The 22,030-nt window shown below is 38.0% G+C and overlaps 1 protein-coding gene across 2 annotated transcripts in view; it reads right to left on the bottom strand.

The window, feature by feature from the left end:
- Nucleotides 1-22,030, bottom strand: part of LOC145285867 (uncharacterized) — a 510,918-nt gene that overhangs the window by 57,597 nt on the left and 431,291 nt on the right. For both annotated transcript variants that reach the window (XM_080134312.1, XM_080134311.1), the window contains 6 exons: nucleotides 15,935-16,050; nucleotides 13,755-13,932; nucleotides 10,664-10,861; nucleotides 5,817-5,914; nucleotides 3,150-3,272; nucleotides 349-439 (listed from right to left, as the gene is read on the bottom strand). In XM_080134312.1, the coding sequence (XP_079990438.1) occupies nucleotides 349-439; nucleotides 3,150-3,272; nucleotides 5,817-5,914; nucleotides 10,664-10,861; nucleotides 13,755-13,932; nucleotides 15,935-16,050 (804 nt within the window). The remainder of the gene's footprint in view (nucleotides 1-348; nucleotides 440-3,149; nucleotides 3,273-5,816; nucleotides 5,915-10,663; nucleotides 10,862-13,754; nucleotides 13,933-15,934; nucleotides 16,051-22,030) is intronic.

The raw sequence follows: 22,030 nt of genomic DNA, 5'->3' as shown, positions 1-22,030 counted from the left end.
AAGTGTTAATGAGTGTCAGGTGGTCAAAATTAGGTAGAATTTGATTAAGATGGCGACTCAACTAGAACTTATTTAAATTGAACCTGAAAACGACCATGTTGTAGCCAGCTGGAAAGTAGGTGAGCGGTATAGAGTTCCACAAAGTGGCAGTTTTAGGAAAGAAACTTATTGGAATTTGCGTTTAGTTTTAGGCATGTAGAGAGACTAGGGAAAATTGTTGACAGTGGCAATGTTTAACAAAGAATGTATCGGTTTTATGGGTGTGTCTTGTGTAGTTTCTTACCTTTTTTTTGGGTTGAACAAAAGTAAAATAAAAATTTAAATGTCTACCAAAAGATGTCTACTTACACGATAGACCAAGTCATTCCATTTAGGTATGATATTACTCAAAGGGCAACCATTGTTTGATTGACAGAAGGGGACTCCACAATCCATACATCTGAAAAAGAAAATACATATAGATAGAGTAAAAGAGGTTAGATTTCATAACGACTGCACATTCTCAGTTAAAAGTTCATAGGCTTTCATTCACATGCTATATAAATCAGCCCAGCCTTGACAGTCGTGTTTTAAATTCTTCCATTTCTTTTTTCTGTAGACATCTTATCTTTCTTTTAATAATATTATTTGAACTCATCCCGTTTTTCCTTGTACCCATTTGTGAATTATTCCACGGATTTCTGCCTTTTGGATTACTTTGGACCATTTTCCAATCACGCGATTCCCTTGGATTTTACTTGTGGAAATGGAAATTTAATCAACTTTTTTGGATTTTACTGTTATTGGATATTTTACCCTTCACCAGACTATCCACTCGCGTGAAATCACCTTTTTCTTCCCCTACTCCCTCTGCTTCACAATTTGTTACAAAGTAAGATCTATGACTTACTTGTAGTTTCATTAAATACTTTTGCAAGCAAAATCCAACCCCACATTTTGCTAAATCCTACCCTCTGATGAGAAGGAAAGTATTTCTTCGAAACTTCGCGGATTAAGGACTATCCACTTATTTTGTGCTTCCTTTTTAAAATTAAATATGTTTTTAACTCTTTTTCAAAGTGTTTTTTAACATGTTTTATTAACTACTTGTTCTTTATATATATATATATACACACACACACACACACACACACACACACACAAGGTTCATGGAAGAGAACTCTAGTATTATTTTTAATGTTGGATGATGAGTCCTTGTTGCTTTGGTTGCTTGGAAACTTAATTGAAAGTACACGTCAAGAATCCGTTCTTGACAATCAGTCCGACAGGTGAAGAGCCAAGAACTGGTTCAGTACTTGCTGGGCTGAGGTCCACCTTCCCAGGCCTTGCCACCTGGCTTTCAGGTAAGTTTATCGTCTGCTGCTCGAGGCGCCCCGATCGGGGAATGCCAACAGGGGTGCCCAAGCAATTTTTGCTAGGCAAGAGTGCTCCTCTTTCAGGGGCGTTTGCTTGACATCTCCACCTTCCGACCTTGTGTCACATCATGCCGAGATGGGCAGCATGTAAATCTCTACCCCAGCAAAGTGTTTGATTAAGAAAATAGCAAAATAAGAGTGTAATATTTATTTATATTTGTGTTACAGAAGATTAGAAAACATCAGTATCGTCGGTTTCAAATCCCCCCAAAAGGGGCCCGATATCTGGTCGTCTCTGTCGGCCTCTCTTCAACCTTTGTTTATATGTTTCCTTCGAAATGGCGTCTTGCACTCTATATACAGCAGTACCAATGTTTTTCTGATCTTCTGTAACACACACAGTATATATATATATATATATATATATATATATATATTTATGAAAAGACTAATGCCATAGATAGGAGGAAAACAATCAGCAGAACGAGAGTTTCATGAGATTGAAGTTCTTGGAAAAAAGCTACTAGAATGATGTACCAAAAACAGTAAAGCTAGAACAAAAGAAGCAGGGACTAGGATTTTGAAGAATGCATTTCATAATAGTATTTATAAAAAAGACTGAGACTAGCAACAAATTAACATATAAAGTTAAATACCTAAGCTCTCATAATAACGGCACATTTCCGGTTGGATGTTTATAGACTGACATACACATGTTAGATAAATTTGTTTGGTTTGGTTTGGTTGTTTTGTTTTATGGCATATCAACCTTTTCGGGTTAATTTAATACTGAACTCTGTTATTTTGGAAATAGTATTCATGTTGCATCCAGTTATTTTGTAGAAGATTTTTATTCTTTAAGCTTTTTGTATCTTCAATCGCTAGTTTGTAGTGTTTGGTTTGGTTGTTTTGTAGTGGATTTTATCGTTTTTGTTCTCTCACTTGCAGAACATGAATGAGTCTTGCAATGGGAAAGAGAAAAAGGGTTACAGTATTAATGTTTGGTAGATTTTAAGTCAGGAAATGGGGGAGATAGAAAGAGAAAAGGGAAAAAGTAAAAGGGGGGAAAGGTAGGTTGTTGTTTTTGCTTTTGGGTTTGCAGAACATAATCAAGTTTTGCAAAAGGAAGTAGAAAAACAAAAAAGTGCATTTCGTCTCAGGAAGCCAATATCTTCAGACAGCCTGATAAATTTGTGAAATGAAAGAATCCCAACAACACTTTAATTTAGCACCTAAGTTCGTTGTTGGATAATGGAGCTGGTCAATACTGGGTTTTCCAAAATTAGAACAAAGAACAGTACAGGCTCTGAAGAAAGAGTTCCATTTTCTGACCGCTTGACATAAGACGAACAAAAAGAAAATTTCGATTTATGCAATGATAAATAAAAACGGTTCTGAAACTGCTTGGCCGATCTGGCTGAAATTATACATGGATCTTTGTTATAATAAGGTGTAGGGAACTAAGTATTATGGTATCCGTTCGACACCCACAGATTAATATAGATTTGTGTTTAATACAAAAATGAGCACAAATTTGATAAATTTCGTAACTATATTCAGCCATCAATTTTGCAGGAAGCACTCATTTTAAGACGAGGGACCCTTTTTAAATGGCTAAAAAGTGTAAAAGAAAGTCAGTTTTATATTTCCAACAATAATAGATTGTAAAATAATGGAAAGATAACTCTGAAATGCAATCATTCAAAACAATTTTGTTAGAGATTAGACATTTTTTTTTTTTAAGTGTCCTTGTCTTAAGACCTCAAATACTACAAACGAGTCAACAAATCTTACCTCGCTGCTTGTTTCTTTAAACCATCTTTGATTTTATCATGATTGTAGATTTCACCCCAATCCTCCAGTCTTTCTACAGTATCTCTGTATTGACCATCTGCCCGTTTGTACTTGACAAATCCTCTGAGGAAAAGAAGAAAAGAAAAGAATTAAAAGTGGGTTCGTTTGTTTTACAGCATATTTAACCCTTATCCTCGAGTGGCCTCTGGGCCTTGGTAAGTGGTGACTCCTATGTAAGAAAAAGAAGAAAAATACCCTTTTTAAGTTATTTAATGCCAAAGCTATTCATTGAGTACAATTACTTGAACACAAGTTGCTATATTTGACACAAGGCTGAGTGAAACTTGGATGTTTAAATGAAAAGAAATGCAGCATAAAGGACATATCAATGCCTCTGACGTTAAGTCTAATTTCGTTGGTTTGTTTTACGGCATATCAACCCTTTTTGGATTATTTAATGCCAAATCCAATAATTTTAGAAAAGTTTTTATGATTCAAGTTCTTTATACCTTTAAATTCAGTGGGTTGTTTTTTTTTTTTTTTTTTTTTTATTTATGTCGGAAATTACGTTTTTTTTCACTTTGCAGAACATGATTGAGTTTTGCAAAAGGGAAAGGGGGGGGGAAAACAACATTAATGTTTGATGCATTTTAGGTCATAAAGTCAGTATCTTCAGACAGTCTGATCTAGTAAGACATGAGCCCTTAAAGTTATGACTTTACAATTCATTGGTAGTTCTTATAGTTGAATATGCAAATGAAGCATGAACTCTACGAGTAAAGTTCTGGAATGAATCTCTAAGAACTATTCTTGGAGTAACTTTGCGAGATACACAAAAAAAAATGTTATAATAGGTGCTATCAAGAATTGAACATTTTCACATGCTGAAAGAAGTAAACGGTAAGATGGACAACATCTTGGAATTTGAAATATAAGCTTTTTGTCATATATATATATATATATATATATATATATATATATAATTAATAATTAAGTGGTAAGTATTAAAAACCTAAAAAAAGTACTCAATATTATTGTAGAGCAAATATATATGTTTATTATCTTTTTTTTTTTTATATCTGCTTAGTTACACGATAATTTCGTCAGACCTTAAGGGTTTGAAAGTTTATTATAATAAACTTTCAAATCTAAGGTTTGACAAAATTATCGGATCGTTAACTCGATTCTGATAGTGGAAACGTGTAACTAAGCATATAAAAACGATAATAAAAAAATATTTCTTTTGCTATTCAATGAAACATATGTAAGATGTAATATAATGAAAATATTTGCATTTGCAAAAAAAAAAAAAAACGTTTTACATGTGTTTCGTTGAATAGCGGAAGTCCAAACAATTCATGAGATACGTGTTTCTCGAAAAAAACATATATATATGTTTTTTTTCTCCAAGAAACACGTATCTCATGAATTGTTTGGACTTCCGCTATTCAACGAAATACATGTAAAACGTACTGCATAAATATATGAATAAAATACGAGTATGAATGAAATACATCTTTTGGTATGATAACTAACATATATATATATATATATATATATATATATATATATATATATATATATATATATATATATATATATATGTGTGTGTGTGTGTGTATCTCCCTGAAACAGTGTTTCATGGTAAATAACTGATGATCCCTTAAATTAACATTAGGACTATTGTGAATTCCAGAGAACAAGTTAATACAGTTATTGCAAGTGATTAAACGACTTACTGACTAAAGTTAAGTTAATACAGTTATTGCAGGTGATTAAACGACTTACTGACTAAATAGTTTTCCAACGAATGATAAAAAAAATATAAAAATTAAATAAGTATTTTATATAGTTTTAAAGGTGAAAATCTTCCAAGTATATATATATATATATATATATATATATATATATATATATATATATATATATATATATATATATATATATATGTGTGTATGAAATATACTATCCTAGGAGTAACTCTGCAAGATAGATAAATAAATACAGATACCAAAATAAAGTTCAATCAATATTAATAGATACATCGACAATGTTGTTATATATGTTGTTAGACATTTTCCCCCGATACATATTCTAGTTGTGTAAGGAATATCAAGAAGAATTTATAAAAGAAAGATCAAGAGAACGACCACCGAAGAGAAAGGTCGACCAGATAAGGGTTCAGACTGGCATGAGAATGAGTCTATTAGTCTTGGAAGACAATCTTCTGATGGTGGTGTCACAAACAAAACACCAGCTTCTAATTTGTCATGAGTTAGCACAGAACTAGTAAGGCTAAAAAAAAAAAAAACTCATGAGAATGTTCATGTCAGTGTGCAATCTGGTCTAACCAGAGATAAGGAAACATAATTTTGTGAAAACAAGAATTAGAAGTGAATGGAGTAAGCTAAATGAAATTCTGGCATTGTTAACGAGCAGAGTATTACTACTGTCGATCAAGAAATATATGTGCAGTATTATGATCCATGGAAGAGAAATATAAACAATAAGAGTTGAGGATATGCGTTGCATGAAGAGAAATGATAGAATGATACGATGGATGTGTCAAAGACAGGCCATGATCTAATGAACCAATCATCATGAATTTTGCAATATATGTTCTTGGAAACACGAATAACACGGGCAGATTTTTTAAAAAATTTTTACCTCAGTTTGTCATATGTCTTCTCCAGGTTCTTCTGGTCTCTGGTCACGTTTTGTACGGCATCTTCTATGTCCAGCACTTTGGGTTCTTCTGGCTTTTCCTGAAGAAGAATAGGACAGTATTACGGTAAATGTTATGTTTGATGCTAGTGATTTAGGGGAAGAGACACAATTCTGTGAGAAGAGCTTAGCTAAATTGAAAATCACTTTTGAATTAAACATTGGCCTCAGACAGTTGTTTGCAAACATCTCTAGCCTTTTGTGAGTCGTTCTTTCTTTTATATTGCAAAAGCCCGACATTGAATGATCAAGAAAAAAAGAAACTAAGATTCCACTTATGTTGTAGTAGAAAAAGTGGCGACGGATGTTTTTCAACACTTATCAAGGCCTGAAGGCTACTCAGGGATAAGGTAAATGGTGGAACAAAAATTAGTCACAAGGGAACTGGGGTGGGGCTAGATTATCTAAGTGGGCAACTCAACAGGAATTTATTCACATTAGACTTGAAGACCACATTATAGTCAGCCAGGAAACAGACAAATGGTATTGTTTTCCACAGGCGGACAGTTCTAGGGAAGAAACTCTGCTCATGGAATTGACGTTTAGTTGTGGGCACAGATAGGGCGTGAAGAAAATTGTTGACAGTTGTCTCAGCTAGGCAAGTACTATGTTGTGAACGTTTTACAAGGAAGGACCATAGATTAGAGCTCAGTCGAGCATCTATCATAAAAGTATCGATAGAGCAGAGACAGACTCGCAACGTCCCTTCTGTAAGAAAGAGGAGTAGGGTGGCAAAAAGGTATTTATTTTTGCATTGTTTCCGAAAAGCCCTTAACGTGGAAACCATGGCTAAATCAATGTAAGAAAGGCATATCATTTTTTTGTGTAAATTTCATTCAGAAAAACAATTTTTCAGAACAGAAATTTATTCACCTCAGGACTCTGTCCGTCTGACTCTTTCTCTGTGTGTGTGTGTATATATATATATATATATATATATATATATATATATATACACACACACACACACACACTAGCAGAGGGAATTCGTTAAGATAAGTAAATGAGGGAAAGTGATGAATTATGGAAAGGAGGTAAAAAAACTATAAAACAAGTAAGGGATTCGTCTTTTGAGTCAGTTTCTTCTAGTTTATAGAGAACATTAAGTTCACAGGAAGCCTTCAGTTACACATGTCTTAGAGAAGATGGTTAATTTTTGCAGGGGGATGGGCTTCAGTTCTTGCATATAAAACCTTGTATTCTTGTTAAATAATGACGCCAGGCAGTGTCAGGTTTTTGGAAAATAACAGAAGTTCTATTTCTTGACCGTCGATCCTGGCAGAACAAAAAAAATTTGAAGTTATATATAAACAAATACAGGCAGATAGACAGACAGACAGACAGACAAATAACTTGTTTCAAAACAGCTAACTACATTGTGCCGATTGGGGATGGCGTTTTGGACATGTTTCCTCTGCTTAAACTCTCGCCAGGAAAGAGAAAAAAAATTGGAATCACATGGTTTGTCAGCTTCTGCTCTGGGGTCACCTCTAACCTTGAAGTGTCACTTAAGATTTTCCATTAAAAACCATCTTGTGCGACCAGATGTAACTGTATTTAGCTGAAGATAATGGCTTCCTGGCTTAACATGCACCAAACATTGACGTTATTTATAAAATTCATCATATGGTCCCTAGTATTCCCAAATGGTCCCCCATCTGATACTGACCAGGCTCAACGTCGCTTAACTTCAGTGATCAAATAAGAACCCGCGCGTATCTGATTTTCATATAGGTAGAATATTACATGAGGAGTCAGGTACTTCCTGGTTACTTCGATTAATACAAGTCTGACGTTTTCGTTTACTGATATATGTATGGACTTATACACTCGTCGAGAATGCAGGTTTTAGATCGTCTGTTAAACAAAGTACTCGGATGTCGATGTTGATTCATAAAAAGGTTAACTTCAATGATCTAATGAAAACTAACATGTGAACATCATTATGGCCCATCTTCAAATTGATACGCCTCTGTTGATTTAAATTCCTATATTTCTAACTTTAAACTTTAATTCGTTTGTAAGGTAAGATGAACAAGAAAAATGAGGATAACCGTTTCAAATGCAATCGTGACGATGAGAAACAGCAATGTAAAAATTACGGATTTTGAGAATTTATTTGAGACACACAGTTTATAGAAGTAAAGAATCCGGCCCAAAATAGAGATTGGATATTCAAAACAGATTTTAACCTGAAACAGATTGGAGGTTAATGTGATTCAAATTTCAACAGGAAAAAATTAAATAAAAAAAACAAAACAAAAAAAAACAAAAAAAAAAACAAAACAAAACAAAAAAAACGGCAGATTGCAAACGTTATCAAAGATTTATAGAATGTAACTAAAGTTGGTGTAGGGATTTTGTTTTATTTCTTCTGCAATCGAAAAAAAATTAATTTGTTGGAAAACAAACGAAAGACGACATATAAGCAGACAGGAAATAAAAAGACGACTTATATAAGCAGGGAATAAAAGAATAGATTATATAAGCAGGGAATAAAAGAATGGATTATATAAGCATGGAATAAAAGAATGGATTACATAAGCAGGGAATAAAAGAATGGGTTACATAAGCAGGGAATAAAAGAATGGGTTACATAAGCAGGGAATAAAATAATGCATTATATAAGCAGGAAATAAAAGAATGGATTATATAAGCAGGGAATAAAAGAATGGATTACATAAGCAGGGAATAAAAGAATGGATTACATAAGCAGGGAATAAAAGAATAGATTACATAAGCAGGGAATAAAAGAATAGATTACATAAGCAGGGAATAAAAGAATAGATTACATAAGCAGGGAATAAAAGAATGGATTATATAAGCAGGGAATAAAAGAATGGATTATATAAGCAGGGAATAAAAGAATGGATTACATAAGCAGGGGATAAAAGAATGGATTACATAAGCAGGGAATAAAAGAATGGATTACATAAGCAGGGAATAAAAGAATGAGTTACATAAGCAGGGAATAAAAGAATGGATTATATAAGCAGGGGATAAAAGAATGGATTATATAAGCAGGGGATAAAAGAATGGATTACATAAGCATGGAATAAAAGAATGGATTACATAAGCAGGGAATAAAAGAATGAGTTACATAAGCAGGGAATAAAAGAATGGGTTACATAAGCAGGGAATAAAAGAATGGATTATATAAGCAGGGAATAAAAGAATGGATTACATAAGCAGGGGGATAAAAGAATGGATTATATAAGCAGGGAATAAAAGAATGGATTATATAAGCAGGGAATAAAAGAATAGATTATATAAGCAGGGAATAAAAGAATGGATTATATAAGCAGGGAATAAAAGAATAGATTATATAAGCAGGGAATAAAAGAATAGATTATATAAGCAGGGAATAAAAGAATGGATTATATAAGCAGGGAATAAAAGAATGGATTACATAAGCAGGGAATAAAAGAACGGATTACATAAGCAGGGAATAAAAGAGTAGATTATATAAGCAGGGAATAAAATAGTCAGACAGAGAGCAGTCTTGACAAGCAAGTGACAACCTTTAACTCAAACTTTTAGGCAACCTGTGATAACTGCATGCTTACACTAGCCGGGTACACTTTTGGGCCAAACCCATTTCAATCCCCTGCACATACAATAGCTGACTACATGTTCGCTAAGGGAATTGTCATTAAAATAAGCACCTAGAAGGTAAAAATGCAAAAATATTTGTTAAATTATATTTCTTTGTGTTTTTTGTTAACTCTCCCACAAAGGTTGCTACCAGCAGAGGACGTAACCACAATTAATAAAATTTCCCAAAACTTGTTTCAGGGTGTGACACAAGACAGTGAAAGTTTACTTCTTTTGTATGATGCTGGAGACAACACTATTTTCTCAACCAAGTCATCATTATACCTGGCTTTAAAGCGATAAAATTCTCTCCCATCTCAGGAACCAGAATTATTGTCACTAATACAGACATTCGATGTCAGAAGATTGAAAGGCTAAATCACCCGTGGTTAACAGTAAAGGTGTATGAGCTGGCGAATAAACTACAACGAGCAACTTTTGCTTTTTTCCATTTTTTAGGTTTTTTTTGTTGAAATCTCTTCCTCTGCTTTTGTTGTTATGAAAAAGAATGGCAGCCATTAAAAACCTGTAACAGAAAAAGATGCATTTTGCTTAGCGCCCATGATTTCAGTTTTGTGATGTTTGAAATGCAGTGAGAAAATAAGTACTATTTTTATACAAAACGTCTTGCCTGTTTTTTTTTGTTTCTTTTAATCAAGTGTTTAGCCTTCAATTACTATAGTCAGTCTTTCTAAAGTCAAGATAATTCTCTGGAGAGAATTAATGACTAATGCATAATGTGACTGATTATTACCTGTTCGGCCAGACAGCAGACACTACGTCAATGCGAGCTCAAGACAAGAGTCAGCCACTGCTCCAAATAGGAAAAGTGATCATTGACTAAAATGGACGATAATACAACAAGGGTTTATAGATCTTTTTTTTTTCTTCTTAAAGACACAAAGCTACATATTAACAGTTCGGTGGATGGTGGCTAAATGGTTTATGACATGGATTGAAAAGCTGGGTGTTCCAAGTTCAAATTCAGTTCGTTCTACAGAAACGCTTTCATCAAACCCACACCTGACCTCGTGTCTAACCTGAAGAGGAGATAAGTAAAATAAAGTTACACATTAACGTTTTATTCATTGATTAACATGGACAAGGATTGAACCAACCACATTATCTACATAATTCTCAATACACAACCATGTTCCAACAAACGATAAAAAAAAAAAAAAGAAAACAGAACTTACTTCCACCAAACCGCCATCATCTTTCAATTGATTGATACTTTCTTCTTTGAAATCATTTTTTAGGGATTTGCTTGGAGAGTCAGTCACTATCTTTGAATATTTTAATTCTTCTTCGACTGCAGCTGCAAATTTGGGCGCCATTTCGCGTGCCTCTTCTGCCTGCTTCTCTAGACAACGGCGATATTCATGAGGGAATACCTAAAATGGAGTGAAAAATATAAACATAAAATGACAATGTATATTCTCATGATGCATTCATTCAAATTTAAGCAAGACAGATCAACAATCAGATGGACAGGACTTGTTTATTTAACAATAAAACATTTATAGGATTGGTTAGTTGTTTTTGTTTTGCGGCATATCAACCTTTTTCAATCCAGTTCAGGCTACGATTCTCATTTTTTTTTTTTTTTTTACTCACTTTCACCCCAAACAAGGCACATTGCCAGTTGGACGTAAAGAGCTATTAATTAGAACCATGCCTATAAAAACTTAAGATGTTGGTTTATATTGCATTTGAACTTCTGCATATCAGTACAGTTTGGAAAGCAGGTAGCAGGAAGAGAATTCCAAAGTCTAGCTGTTCTAGGGAAGAAGCTATTAGAGTAGAATACTTTCTGAAATTTAGGGACCTCAACAGAGAAGGGGCGCGATTTTGTTGCTAAGCGGGTTTGTCGGTGATATGTACGTCGAGGGGGCACAAATACAATGAATTCATCAGAGTACATCTCATTAAAATATTTATAAAATAGGCACAGAGATGCAACAGGGACAGGGGTTGAAGCCTAGTTGACAAAGTGGGACCTATTAGATTGCAGACCCTTTCTTGGACCCTATCCAAAAGGGAAAGGGCTAGTGGTAGATGCACCAGCCCAGATGCGGTAACAATGCTCGACGTATGGGCGAAAGGTGGCCTTGTAGAGGCACAGGATATTCTCAGGCATGTGCAGTTTTGTAGTATAATAGAGGAAGTCTACCTTTCTTGCAGCAGCCTTCACAATATCCTTACCGGGTCCGGGCTCTTCGGGGCCTGGGAAACAAGTGTCAAGCAAAGACCATATGTGGGGGCAACCCCACATATATTATTGGTCAATATAAGGGAAGCCCTTCATACCAATTGTCACTGTCCAGCTCCCCTGCTCCCCGAGGAGTTGGTCCCCATTTCCCCATCACTCCTCACTTTAAAAATCGGCCTTGTTCCTAATTTGCTCGGTGGGGGAGCAAATAAATACCCTTAATATATTTGTTCCAGCTCATATTTTCCATGAATGTTAAGCTGAGGAGTTTGAAGGAAGAATTCTCAAGTAAGGAGTTATCTGTCATGGACATCGGTGGTTAGAGAGGTTCATGTTAAAGCAACTAGCAATTAAATGTTACCTTCCATTTTCGTCCCCATTCCACTATGGTCTGTAGGTAATTTTCTAAGTATTCAACCATTGTCTTGGATTTGTGTACATTCGTTCTTCACTCATGTAAGTTATAGTGTTGTATCATAAGCAAATATACCTATCTTAGGCTCAATATTATCGGGGAGGTCACTGATGAATATCAGGAATAATAGTAATTCAAGGATAGACCCCTGAGGCACTCCCACATTAATGTTATGCTGCTTGGATGAACGTCCATCAATGACAACCTGAATGGTCCTATTGTCTAAGAAAAATCTAATTATACAGTTATACCGCATCATTTGATTTTCATCAGCAGCCCATCATGCCAGACTTTGTCAAAGGCCTTGAATATATCGAGAGCTACAGCCCAGGCTTCACCCGCCTTATCCAGTGCATGGTATATGTGTTCAGAGATGATTGTTAAAATATCTGCACTAGGACGACATTGCCTAAATCCGTACTGTTTGTCGGAGAGAAGATTATCTTTTGCAGGGTGATTGATTAATTAGCGAATTATTTTCATGCTTCAGTCAATGTAACCTTCGACCTTCCTCAGGTGTATCTTGTCAAACTCTGAAATCTTCATGGAATTTTGAGCAGAACCTTTTATTCACAGAGGTAGTATGTTCTCGTTCCATCAGCCCTGATTGGGTAGAAATCCTAAGTAATTCGCAATTGTATTTTTGGGTCGCCTGCACTTAGGATTGAGCCTTCAATCTCTAAGAATGTAACTTTTACAAATGAATTTCACCAAGTACTTTATCCACTATGTCCTTGCAGGTACTCCCACTGATAACTGATATTGTTACCACAGCTTTTTAATATCTAATTTCATATTCATTCATTCAGTGTGACCATACCAACAAAGTCTCATGTTCTGCACACGTACCCCTACTTTTTTCAGATTTAATCTTCTTCTAAGATCATTAGATCGAAGTCTGTCTTTAAAACTTGTATTACACGTCCGTCATATTCATTTCTATTTATTCTTCTTCTTTGCAAGTCTTTGCAGTGTTACACTTTTTACTTTGTATTATTGCTGCATTCTGCAAGGTCTTTCAAGCTGCACTAGATGTGCAGTAGAGGATAGACAAGGCAGTATTGCATCGTATGATCTTTTTCTTCATGCAATTATTGCCTCCCTGCTGTAAAACATTCACAGCAAAAACTCACTCAATTGCGTAGAACCACAGTCAAGAATTTATATATATACACTTTATATATTTACTTCTATATACCTAAAACTAAACAGAACTTCCATTAACAGAATTTCTTTCAAAGAACTTCTAATCTGACAGCAACATGGTCGTTTTCAATTCCGATGTTAACAAATATCAGGTATCCTTAATAATAAAGTTCTACCATCGCTTGTGTTCGTCTAATTTACAATCTAATTAACCTGTATTTTCGAATAGCCTTTGGACTTGGTAAGTAGTGACTCATTAGTACATAAAAAAAAGCGTTACCGTAAGTGATTGAAACTGGCACTTATCTTGATGACGTCATATTCAAAACTAACCTACTTACTCATAAAGGAGATGTCGTATGTACGTTAAGAGGACTTTTCTTTCTAGTTACTGTAAGTGATTGAAACTGGCACTCACCTTGATGACATCATATTGAAAGCCAACCTCCTACTTACTTATAAACGAGGAATAGTATGTACCTAGTTACCTTAAGTGATCAAAACTGGCACCCACCTTGATGAAGTCATGCTGTTCTGAATTCCAGTGATTAATTATATAAGTGGCAATTTCAGAGCCTGTTTTTATCTGGAATTCACTGAGGAGATCAAACACAAAGTTCAGGTCTTCTTCATCCACAAGTGGATCAAGGGCGACGGATTCGGTATTGCACCTCTGATGGAATAACTTTGCCCTGTAAAATAGAAGCAATCCGTGTGTGAGTTAAATGTCAGCATTGAGCACATCTACGTTAATCAAAATATTAGTGGAAGGGAAGAGTGTGTGATTGGCCTAATAAATATGGTTGCACCATGGTTGTGATTTAAGTTCGTCCCTCCCCCTATTGATCCATGATACTATCGGAAGCAGCAGCCAGCAATTAAATTTTAAGTATCCACTCTCAATTGAATAAAAAATAATAACCCCTATCCATGAGTGGCTTCCGGGCCTTGATAAGTGGTGATCACTGTAAAAAAAAAAAAAATTGAAATCAGCAATTCTTTCAACCAATAAAAAGAGAATACTTTTTTTTTACACACAAAGGCCCAGAGGCCACTCGAGGATAAGGGTTAATGTGTGTATTGTAGTCATTGCGATAGTAGTGTAATCGTTTGTGGTGGAAATTTAGTATAATCAGATTATTTATAGGACAGTTCAATGACTTTCCAATATTCACATATGCATCCCCTCTCCATTTGATGATGTATCAAACTGTGGCCGTTTCATTTGACACCTGCTTGCAAAAAGGTTGCCGCTCTGATGAAGACTGCATATGTCAAAGGGTCTCGTTCAGTTAAATTACCATTCACCTCACGTTGTGAAGGTCATGAGGATAATCGTTCAAGGTCGCTCACTGGGAGCAAAGGTTATTTTTAAGCATGAAAAATAAAAATTTGATGATTTAATTTTGATAAAAAAATAATTATTTCGAATAAAAGTTACGATGTTGCATTTGTGCTGAAAGAAAAAGCAGAAAAAAAAGCCCTTATACAGTTTCTATAGAAAGTGTTTGAAACTGGCTCGCTTATCAAATCTGGGTGATTTTGGTTTGGCATTTTACACCTATAAGTTTGGGGTCTGTTTTAAAATGATGTGGAGACCAGTGGCAAACAAAATGGAGTTTCTTGGTGACAAAATGCAACTGATTATATTGTGTCAGGAACCCAACAAGACAATCTGGTACGCTCTCATTCACTCTCTGTCTGTGTTTCAGGAAAAAGGGAGGTTATCCTCTCTCACTGTATTATCTGTCACTTACTTCCTTTGGGAAGTGGAAGAGAGGTTCTCCTTTCTCGTTGTATCAATTATTACATCATTTGTCTCTTTCTTTCACTGAAATAGTTTTTTCTAATTCTAGGAAAAAATGTCAATCATCGGTATTTATTCACAAAGCCAGCCTCTCTTGATTTTGAATTTCAGTAATTGTGAGTTGTTTTTTTTTCTTTCAATCCAATAATATTTATTTACCCTAACAAGGCACACCGCTACTTGGACATAAGGGGCTACTATTTGGAACCATGCCTAGGAAAGATTAACAAGATGTTGTTTTACATTACATTTAAACTTCTGCATATCAATATGGTCAGGGAAGCCGGCAGCAGGAACGAAATTCCAAAGTATAGCTGTTCTAAGGAAGAAACTATTAGAAAGCTTTCTGGCATTTAGGGACCTCAACAGTGAAGGGGTGTGATTTTGTTGCCAAGGGGGTTTGTTGGGAATATGTATGTCGAAGAGGCACAAGTGCAATGAGTTCATCAGAGCACATTCCATTAAAATACTTGTAAAACAGGCACAGAGATGCAACATTGCAGTGATGGGACAGGGGTTGGAGTTTAGTTGACAAAGTGGTACCTATTAGATTGAAGACTTTTTTTTTGGATCCAAGAGGGAGAGGCTAGTGTCACAACATGTAATATAAAAACTCAAATACCCTGCTTTCTATCTTGTTTTTTTTTTTTGGGGGGGAGGGGGTTCTTCTACAGTCGACATTAATAATCAGAATAAACCAGACTGTTAGAAGAGGGGTAGATTGATATAATGTGTGCCATATCAATGTGCCCATAATCTGAGCGCATCCTCCTCCTTCCTCAAATTTGTTTATACATTAAGGAGATTACTTTTTGTAAATAAGTCAATGGATTATATTTTTATCATAAAAAAAAATTCCAAGAATTATTCAAAGGGAGAAAACTCACTTGTCATAAACATAGGCCAGACCACCTGACATACCAGCGGCAAAATTGCGACCTGTCAGGCCCAATACTAGCACTTTTCCACCGGTCATATATTCGCATCCATGGTCACCGCAACCCTGGAAATAAAAATGGAAACATTTGTAGCCCAACAAGTCAAATAGAAAAAAGAAATAAGCCTTGATAGAAATTAAATTTAAATCAGAAGCTTAATTAACCTTAGTCGTTGTCACTGTCGCACCCTCGCCGCAATTTGATACTCCTAAAAAAATTGCCAGTTTCATCTTTGATCATTCTGGCCCTTAAGTAGCCATATTCACAATAACTAGCAGCATCCTATGGAAATTCCATGATGTTTTCTATATCATCTATATATTAATATGATAGCGTTCTTTTGTGTGTCACGCTTTCCGGCAAATTTCATTGGTTGAGATTTAAGAACACACATGCTATCGTATTAATATATAGATTATAGTAAATGTAAGTTAATGGATTTGGTGAATGTTTAATGGGATCCGAGGCATAATTTCTTCTTTCTTTTCGAGTGGGGGGGGGTGATAGTCTGATGTGTTTACTTTCAGTGATGACGTCATTATCTTCTGTTAAAAACGATTCATATAATATATTTATGATATACTACATTGACATAAGATGTCATATTCCAAAAATCACATGGATGTACTTACTGATTCCAAAAATAAGGTAAATGGATCAGTGCACGCTAAAGGCTTATTTGTAACATTCCAAAAAAGATGTAAATATATCAAGCAATCCTGAGTTCATATTTTCGTCCTTAATGTCCTCATGGCAGTACTTGCAAAATCTTTTCTTAAGGAGGGGGGATTAACATCACTGGAGTGCTGAAACTAATACTACACTCAGAAATTCATATTGAAGTAATGGTTGCCTAATCCCTAACAGTGTTAATGTTTTTATGTATTAATTTCGAAAAACTGCTGAAACAGTTTATAATTTAAACATTACTTTATTTCAAGTATATTTTTAACAGTGGGGTAGGGGATATGAAGTCAGTTCCGGAAATGGCTGTAACCATTTACATTTAATGTATATTCTTAACAGTTGGGTGGGAGATAAGTCAGCCCCGGAAATGGCTGAAACAGTTTACGATTTAGATATTACATTATTTCATGTATATTTTTAATAGTGGGTTAAGGATATAAAGTTAGTCCCGGAAATGGCTGAAACAGTTTGCGATTTAGACATTACTTTATTTCATGTATATTTTTAACAGTGGGGTGGCGGACAAAGTCAGTCCGGGGATTAGATAGGTGTAAAGATATACTACCAGAATACTCAGCGTCGCCCAGGATTGAATAAGGTAGATGGAAGATATATGCTAGCAGAATATGTGACACCCGATATTGGATAAGATAGGTGGAACATATACTCTGAGAATACCCAGAATTGATTGATGTATTTGTAATAAAATAATCAGCCCAGGCAATATATCGAAGTTATCATTTTAGTAAGGGGGCGATAATGTGGGTTTATATTATGAAAACTGATTGTCGAAATTAGTAAAATATCCAAGAATTATGGAAAATGATAAAATTTGAGTTAATTGATTGGTGTGTTTGTAATGAAATAGTCAACCCAGACAATATATCAAAGTCATTATTTTAGTAAGCGGAGGCGATAATGTGGGTCAGAATTATAAAAAAAAATGATTGTCGAAATTAGTAAGATATCCAAAAATTATGAAAAATGATGAAATGTGAGTTGATTGGTGTGTTTGTAATAAAATAATCAACCAAGACAATATATCAAAGTTATTATTTTCACAAGGGGGGGGAGGCGATAATGTGGGTTAAAATTATGAAAAATGATTGTCGAAATTAGTAACATATCCAAGAATTATGAAAAATGATTTATGTTAGTAAATTGATTGGTGTGTTTGTAATGAAATAATCAGCCCAGGCTATATATCAAAGTTATTTTAGTAAGGAGGGGGGCGATACAGTTTTAATAAAAAGACCTAGAATAATATGATGGTGTCTTCATTCATGCTGAACGTCCACAGAATGCCCAGCAGCAATATATTACATATGAAAGATGCCGCTGTGGAATTTCGACAAGTCCCGCTTGTTTATATATAAATATGATAGCGTGTCTATTTTTGTGTGTAACGCTTACATCCTTTTCTTCTGAGTGACGGTCGTTTGATTGCTATAACCTTCCATTACTTGTAATAAATAAGTTTACCAAAAATTCTTCATAAGTTTTGGTTTCGATTATAGATGAAGGAAATCAAATTGTATACATGTATTTTTTTTTTATAAGCTTTGGTTTCAAACTGATGCACCCAAGTCATATGGATATATTTTTTTAGTTTTGAAATCACAACTTTATAATATATAAGACGCGATATAAAATTGAGTATAATAATACATACAAAATCTGCATAAATCTCTGCTAGTTTATACAACTTGGCCCTCGGGACAAGATCAAAGTGTAGTATCTGTTCCCTCAGTTACTAAACTTGACCCACCACCGGGCTTTCGGGCTAGGTTAAGGTGTTTTTTCTTACTAACTTTTGTTAGCAAGGACCGACCCCCTCCTTTGGGGAGTCAGGACCTAGAGGACCGACTCCACATTTGTGGGAGCTTGGACCCGGAAACCGATCCCCTCTTTTGGGAGACTGGAATCTCGGGACCAACACCACTATCGCTGGTAGTTGAGACCTTCTTTTTTCATTTGTTGTTTTTGCATGTTGTTTTTTCTTCGTTTCGGTCTCACTTCTCGAGACTGGGATGGTCTAATTTCTCAACACTTAATTGCCTGAGCAGCACTCTGACCTGCCAGGCCCAAACTTTGTCTATCTTCGCTGCTCTCCCAGTGGATCGAGCAGACAGGGTTCTCTTTCTCGCTTCCGTTGGGGTAAGTTAGTGGGTAGGGTGACGTGGGGTAGGGCGGGTGCTTCGTTTCTGCTCCCCTCTGTGGGCAGGGATGCCTATCCCCTCTCTCTCTTAATTGCGACGCGGCACTCTGACCCGCTAGCACCCACTGCGTCTTTCTTCTCTGCTCTCCCCCCTCACGGGGGGGATCTGAGCTGCTAACCCGACATCCCCGTGAGGGGAAGTCAAAAACTCTAATTTCTTCAAAGTCCGCTCCTCCCCCTCCTCCCCCTCCATTCCCCTGGGTTTTCTTTTCCCCCACTACACTTTGGTCCGCGCCAGCGGCCAGTACAACCGCCACGATGCCAGGCAGGAGGGGTACGTCACCCCAAATGCGCAGCATCTCAACTGCGAACGACTCCCTATGTGAGGGAGCTGATGCATCTCCCGGCGAGACGGCGCCAGGAAACAAGGTAGGGCCCCGGCGCGCGGCGACCTTGGAAGAAAGCGGGAGGGTAGGGCCGCAGCCCGCGGCGACCCCCCAAAAAGCACCTGCAACCGCTCCCCACGAGGGCAACCCAGCGGAAAAAGCTGCCGTTAAGTCACTAGCTGGGGAAAGTGCAGAACCCAGCCAACCAGCTGCACCCCAGGACGGCAGAACCAAGGGAGGAAGACCGGGGAACCCATCCCCCGCTCCCCCAAAGGGCGACTCCCCAACAGAAAAGGAGGAAATCAGCACCGCGGACCAAACCGAGGCGCTGGATGAAGACGTAATAGCCTCCATCTGCTCACTATTCGGCGGGGAAGACAGTGATTGGCCCCCCAACACTCCCCAAGAGGACCAAATACGGAAAAGGGGTGACTCTCCGGCCAGTGGTAACAAAAGCAAGCTGGAAGGAGAGACACCCTTGACAGTACCCACCAAGGCTCCAGCTGGGAATACGGCACCAGAAGGGGAGACACCTCCATCCCCCAAGGGGACAGCCACCCAGCAAAGGAAGAAAATAAGAAAGGGGAGCGGCCCGGAAAGCAAACCAAGCCAGGACGAAACAACACCAAAAACACAATGGCCTACTTTGCCTGGTAACGGGCCAGTTCCGAAACCAAAAAGGCCCATAACAGGGGAGATCCCCACAACACCAGCTACGCCCCCCAACCCGAGTCCAGCTGACACCCACCAGGATGGAGGACCGGCATGGGGCCCCAAAGAGCAGCAAGGGAAGTTGACGCCCGAAGACTACAGAGCACTCTTCGACTCCACTTACAAAGAGTATACCCAGGGGAACAACATCCAACCCCTCCCGGGTCAAGTGGAAGTTCTGGAGAAAAGAGTGCTCTCGCTGATAACTTCAGACACCAAGACAAGGGGTCTGACGGGCGTCAACAAGGACACCATGATGAACGTGTTGCTGGAACAGAACATTCCCGCCAACTACATCTGTAGAAGGAGTTACGCACAGTGGGATGTTCTGCTCCCCACCTCCGAAGACGCAGTCAGGCTGTCCAGGACCTGCCATCAGAGCAGGAACATAAAGCTCCAACCCATCTATATGAACAAGAGGAGAGCAAATGTTTCTGCTCTAAACGTCCCCTGCTATATGGAGGCCAAACAACTGGGGGCTATCCTAAGCCAGTATGGAGACGTAGAGGAAGTCACCCCGGTCCGCGGATTAAGAAACATCATGACCGGGGACTACAAAGTACAGATGGTCCTGGACAAGGCTGGATTCTACGCCATCCCAGCCACACTCAAGTTCGGAGAGTGGACACTCTCCCTTATAGTGGAAGGGAGGAGGCCTCATTGCTGGCTGTGCACACAACAAGGGCATATGGCGAAGGACTGTCCAAAGAGGAATGGAGGGAAGAAGCCCACAAAAGTGGCGGGAACAAGCGTGACAACAAATCAAGCCGCTGCTCCCGCGCCGGCCGCAAATCCTCCAGAGGCACCGACAGGCTGGGTGACGGTCGTAAAGAAAGACAAGATCAACAAACAGCCATCCTTGCAGACAGTCACCCAAGACCAAGAACAACCGAAGAGCGAGACAGAGAAAATGAACACACAGACACCCTCCTCCTCAAACAAGAGGAAACTACCAGAATCTTAGGAGGAGGCTGCGTCAGAGGCAGAGGAAGAGACAACAACAGTCTCTATGGCCCTGAGCGCAACAGAGATCAGGAGGGCCAGGAGGAGGAAAAGCCGCAAGACACGCGCAAACCCTCCTACCCCCACTGAGACTGAGAAGGACTCCCTCGCAACAACAACACAGGATGAGCCCCCTGTGATCCCAACACCCCAGCAACCCGAACAACCTTCCCCCTCTCCTATAAAGGCCCCAAGAAACTCTTCCCGCCCCTCATCCCGTGACAGGAGCCAAAAAGAAGAAAACGAGCAGGCTACCCTCTCCCCAAGCGCTCAGCCTCCCCATCAACCAAAAGAGGTCCCCTCCCCCACTCCAAAAGTCCGCACTGAACGGACCAAAAAGCTCCCCTTCCTGCCAGGAAGCAGGATTTGTGAAACAGACCCTCTCCAACCGGCTCCGGATCTTAAAGGACACAGAAGGTCCGGTACAATAAACTCAAAAACTTTGAAAAAGTCGGTGGAGACCTAGTAACAGACCCCACTAAATTCAAGGACGCTCCCTTGTTGACCACTTTCGTTAGGGTCAACAAGGACGGTAGGACTGGAGGAATGTGGGCAATGATTAAGGCAGCGAAGAATGCGATCCCAGGCCAGCAGCTGGTGGATAGGGACCATCCTTCACTGACCAACATTTTCTTTAAATGTGAGGGTAGAATCCCCATGTATGTACACCCATCGCTATACAGGGCACTCAAACTAACCTTCCCCCTGGACGTGGGGGGCGTGGCCAAGGATGGATCACCTTCATCGGATTTACTTACCGGCAGCCTTGGCCAGGCCTGCCATGTCCTCACTGCCCAGGATTTCAGACCCGTCTGTGACAGTGCTTGAGGTAAGTGATCATGTCTTTGAACTTGGCTACATTGAATGTGAGGGGCATCAGGTGTCGAAGCAAGGCCTCGCGCGTTGTGAGAGACTTGGTGTCCCTCAAGGTAGATATTGCCGCTATCCAGGAGACCCACTTTGTTTGTGACGGGGATTGTCAGGTGCTGGTAAACGATTACGATGTCTACTCAGCATATGGCAATACCTATAGTCGTGGAATCTCCTTGCTAGTGAGTCGCACCCTGTCAGCGTCGGTGAATGTTGTTCACGCAGGCGAGG

This window comes from Euprymna scolopes, chromosome 10, assembly GCF_053919585.1.
Source record: "Euprymna scolopes isolate OS-2025 chromosome 10, ASM5391958v1, whole genome shotgun sequence".
Classification (NCBI taxonomy): domain Eukaryota; kingdom Metazoa; phylum Mollusca; class Cephalopoda; order Sepiida; family Sepiolidae; genus Euprymna; species Euprymna scolopes.
Note: the sequence above shows the minus strand (reverse complement) of the source record. Positions and strands in the feature narration are given on the sequence as shown.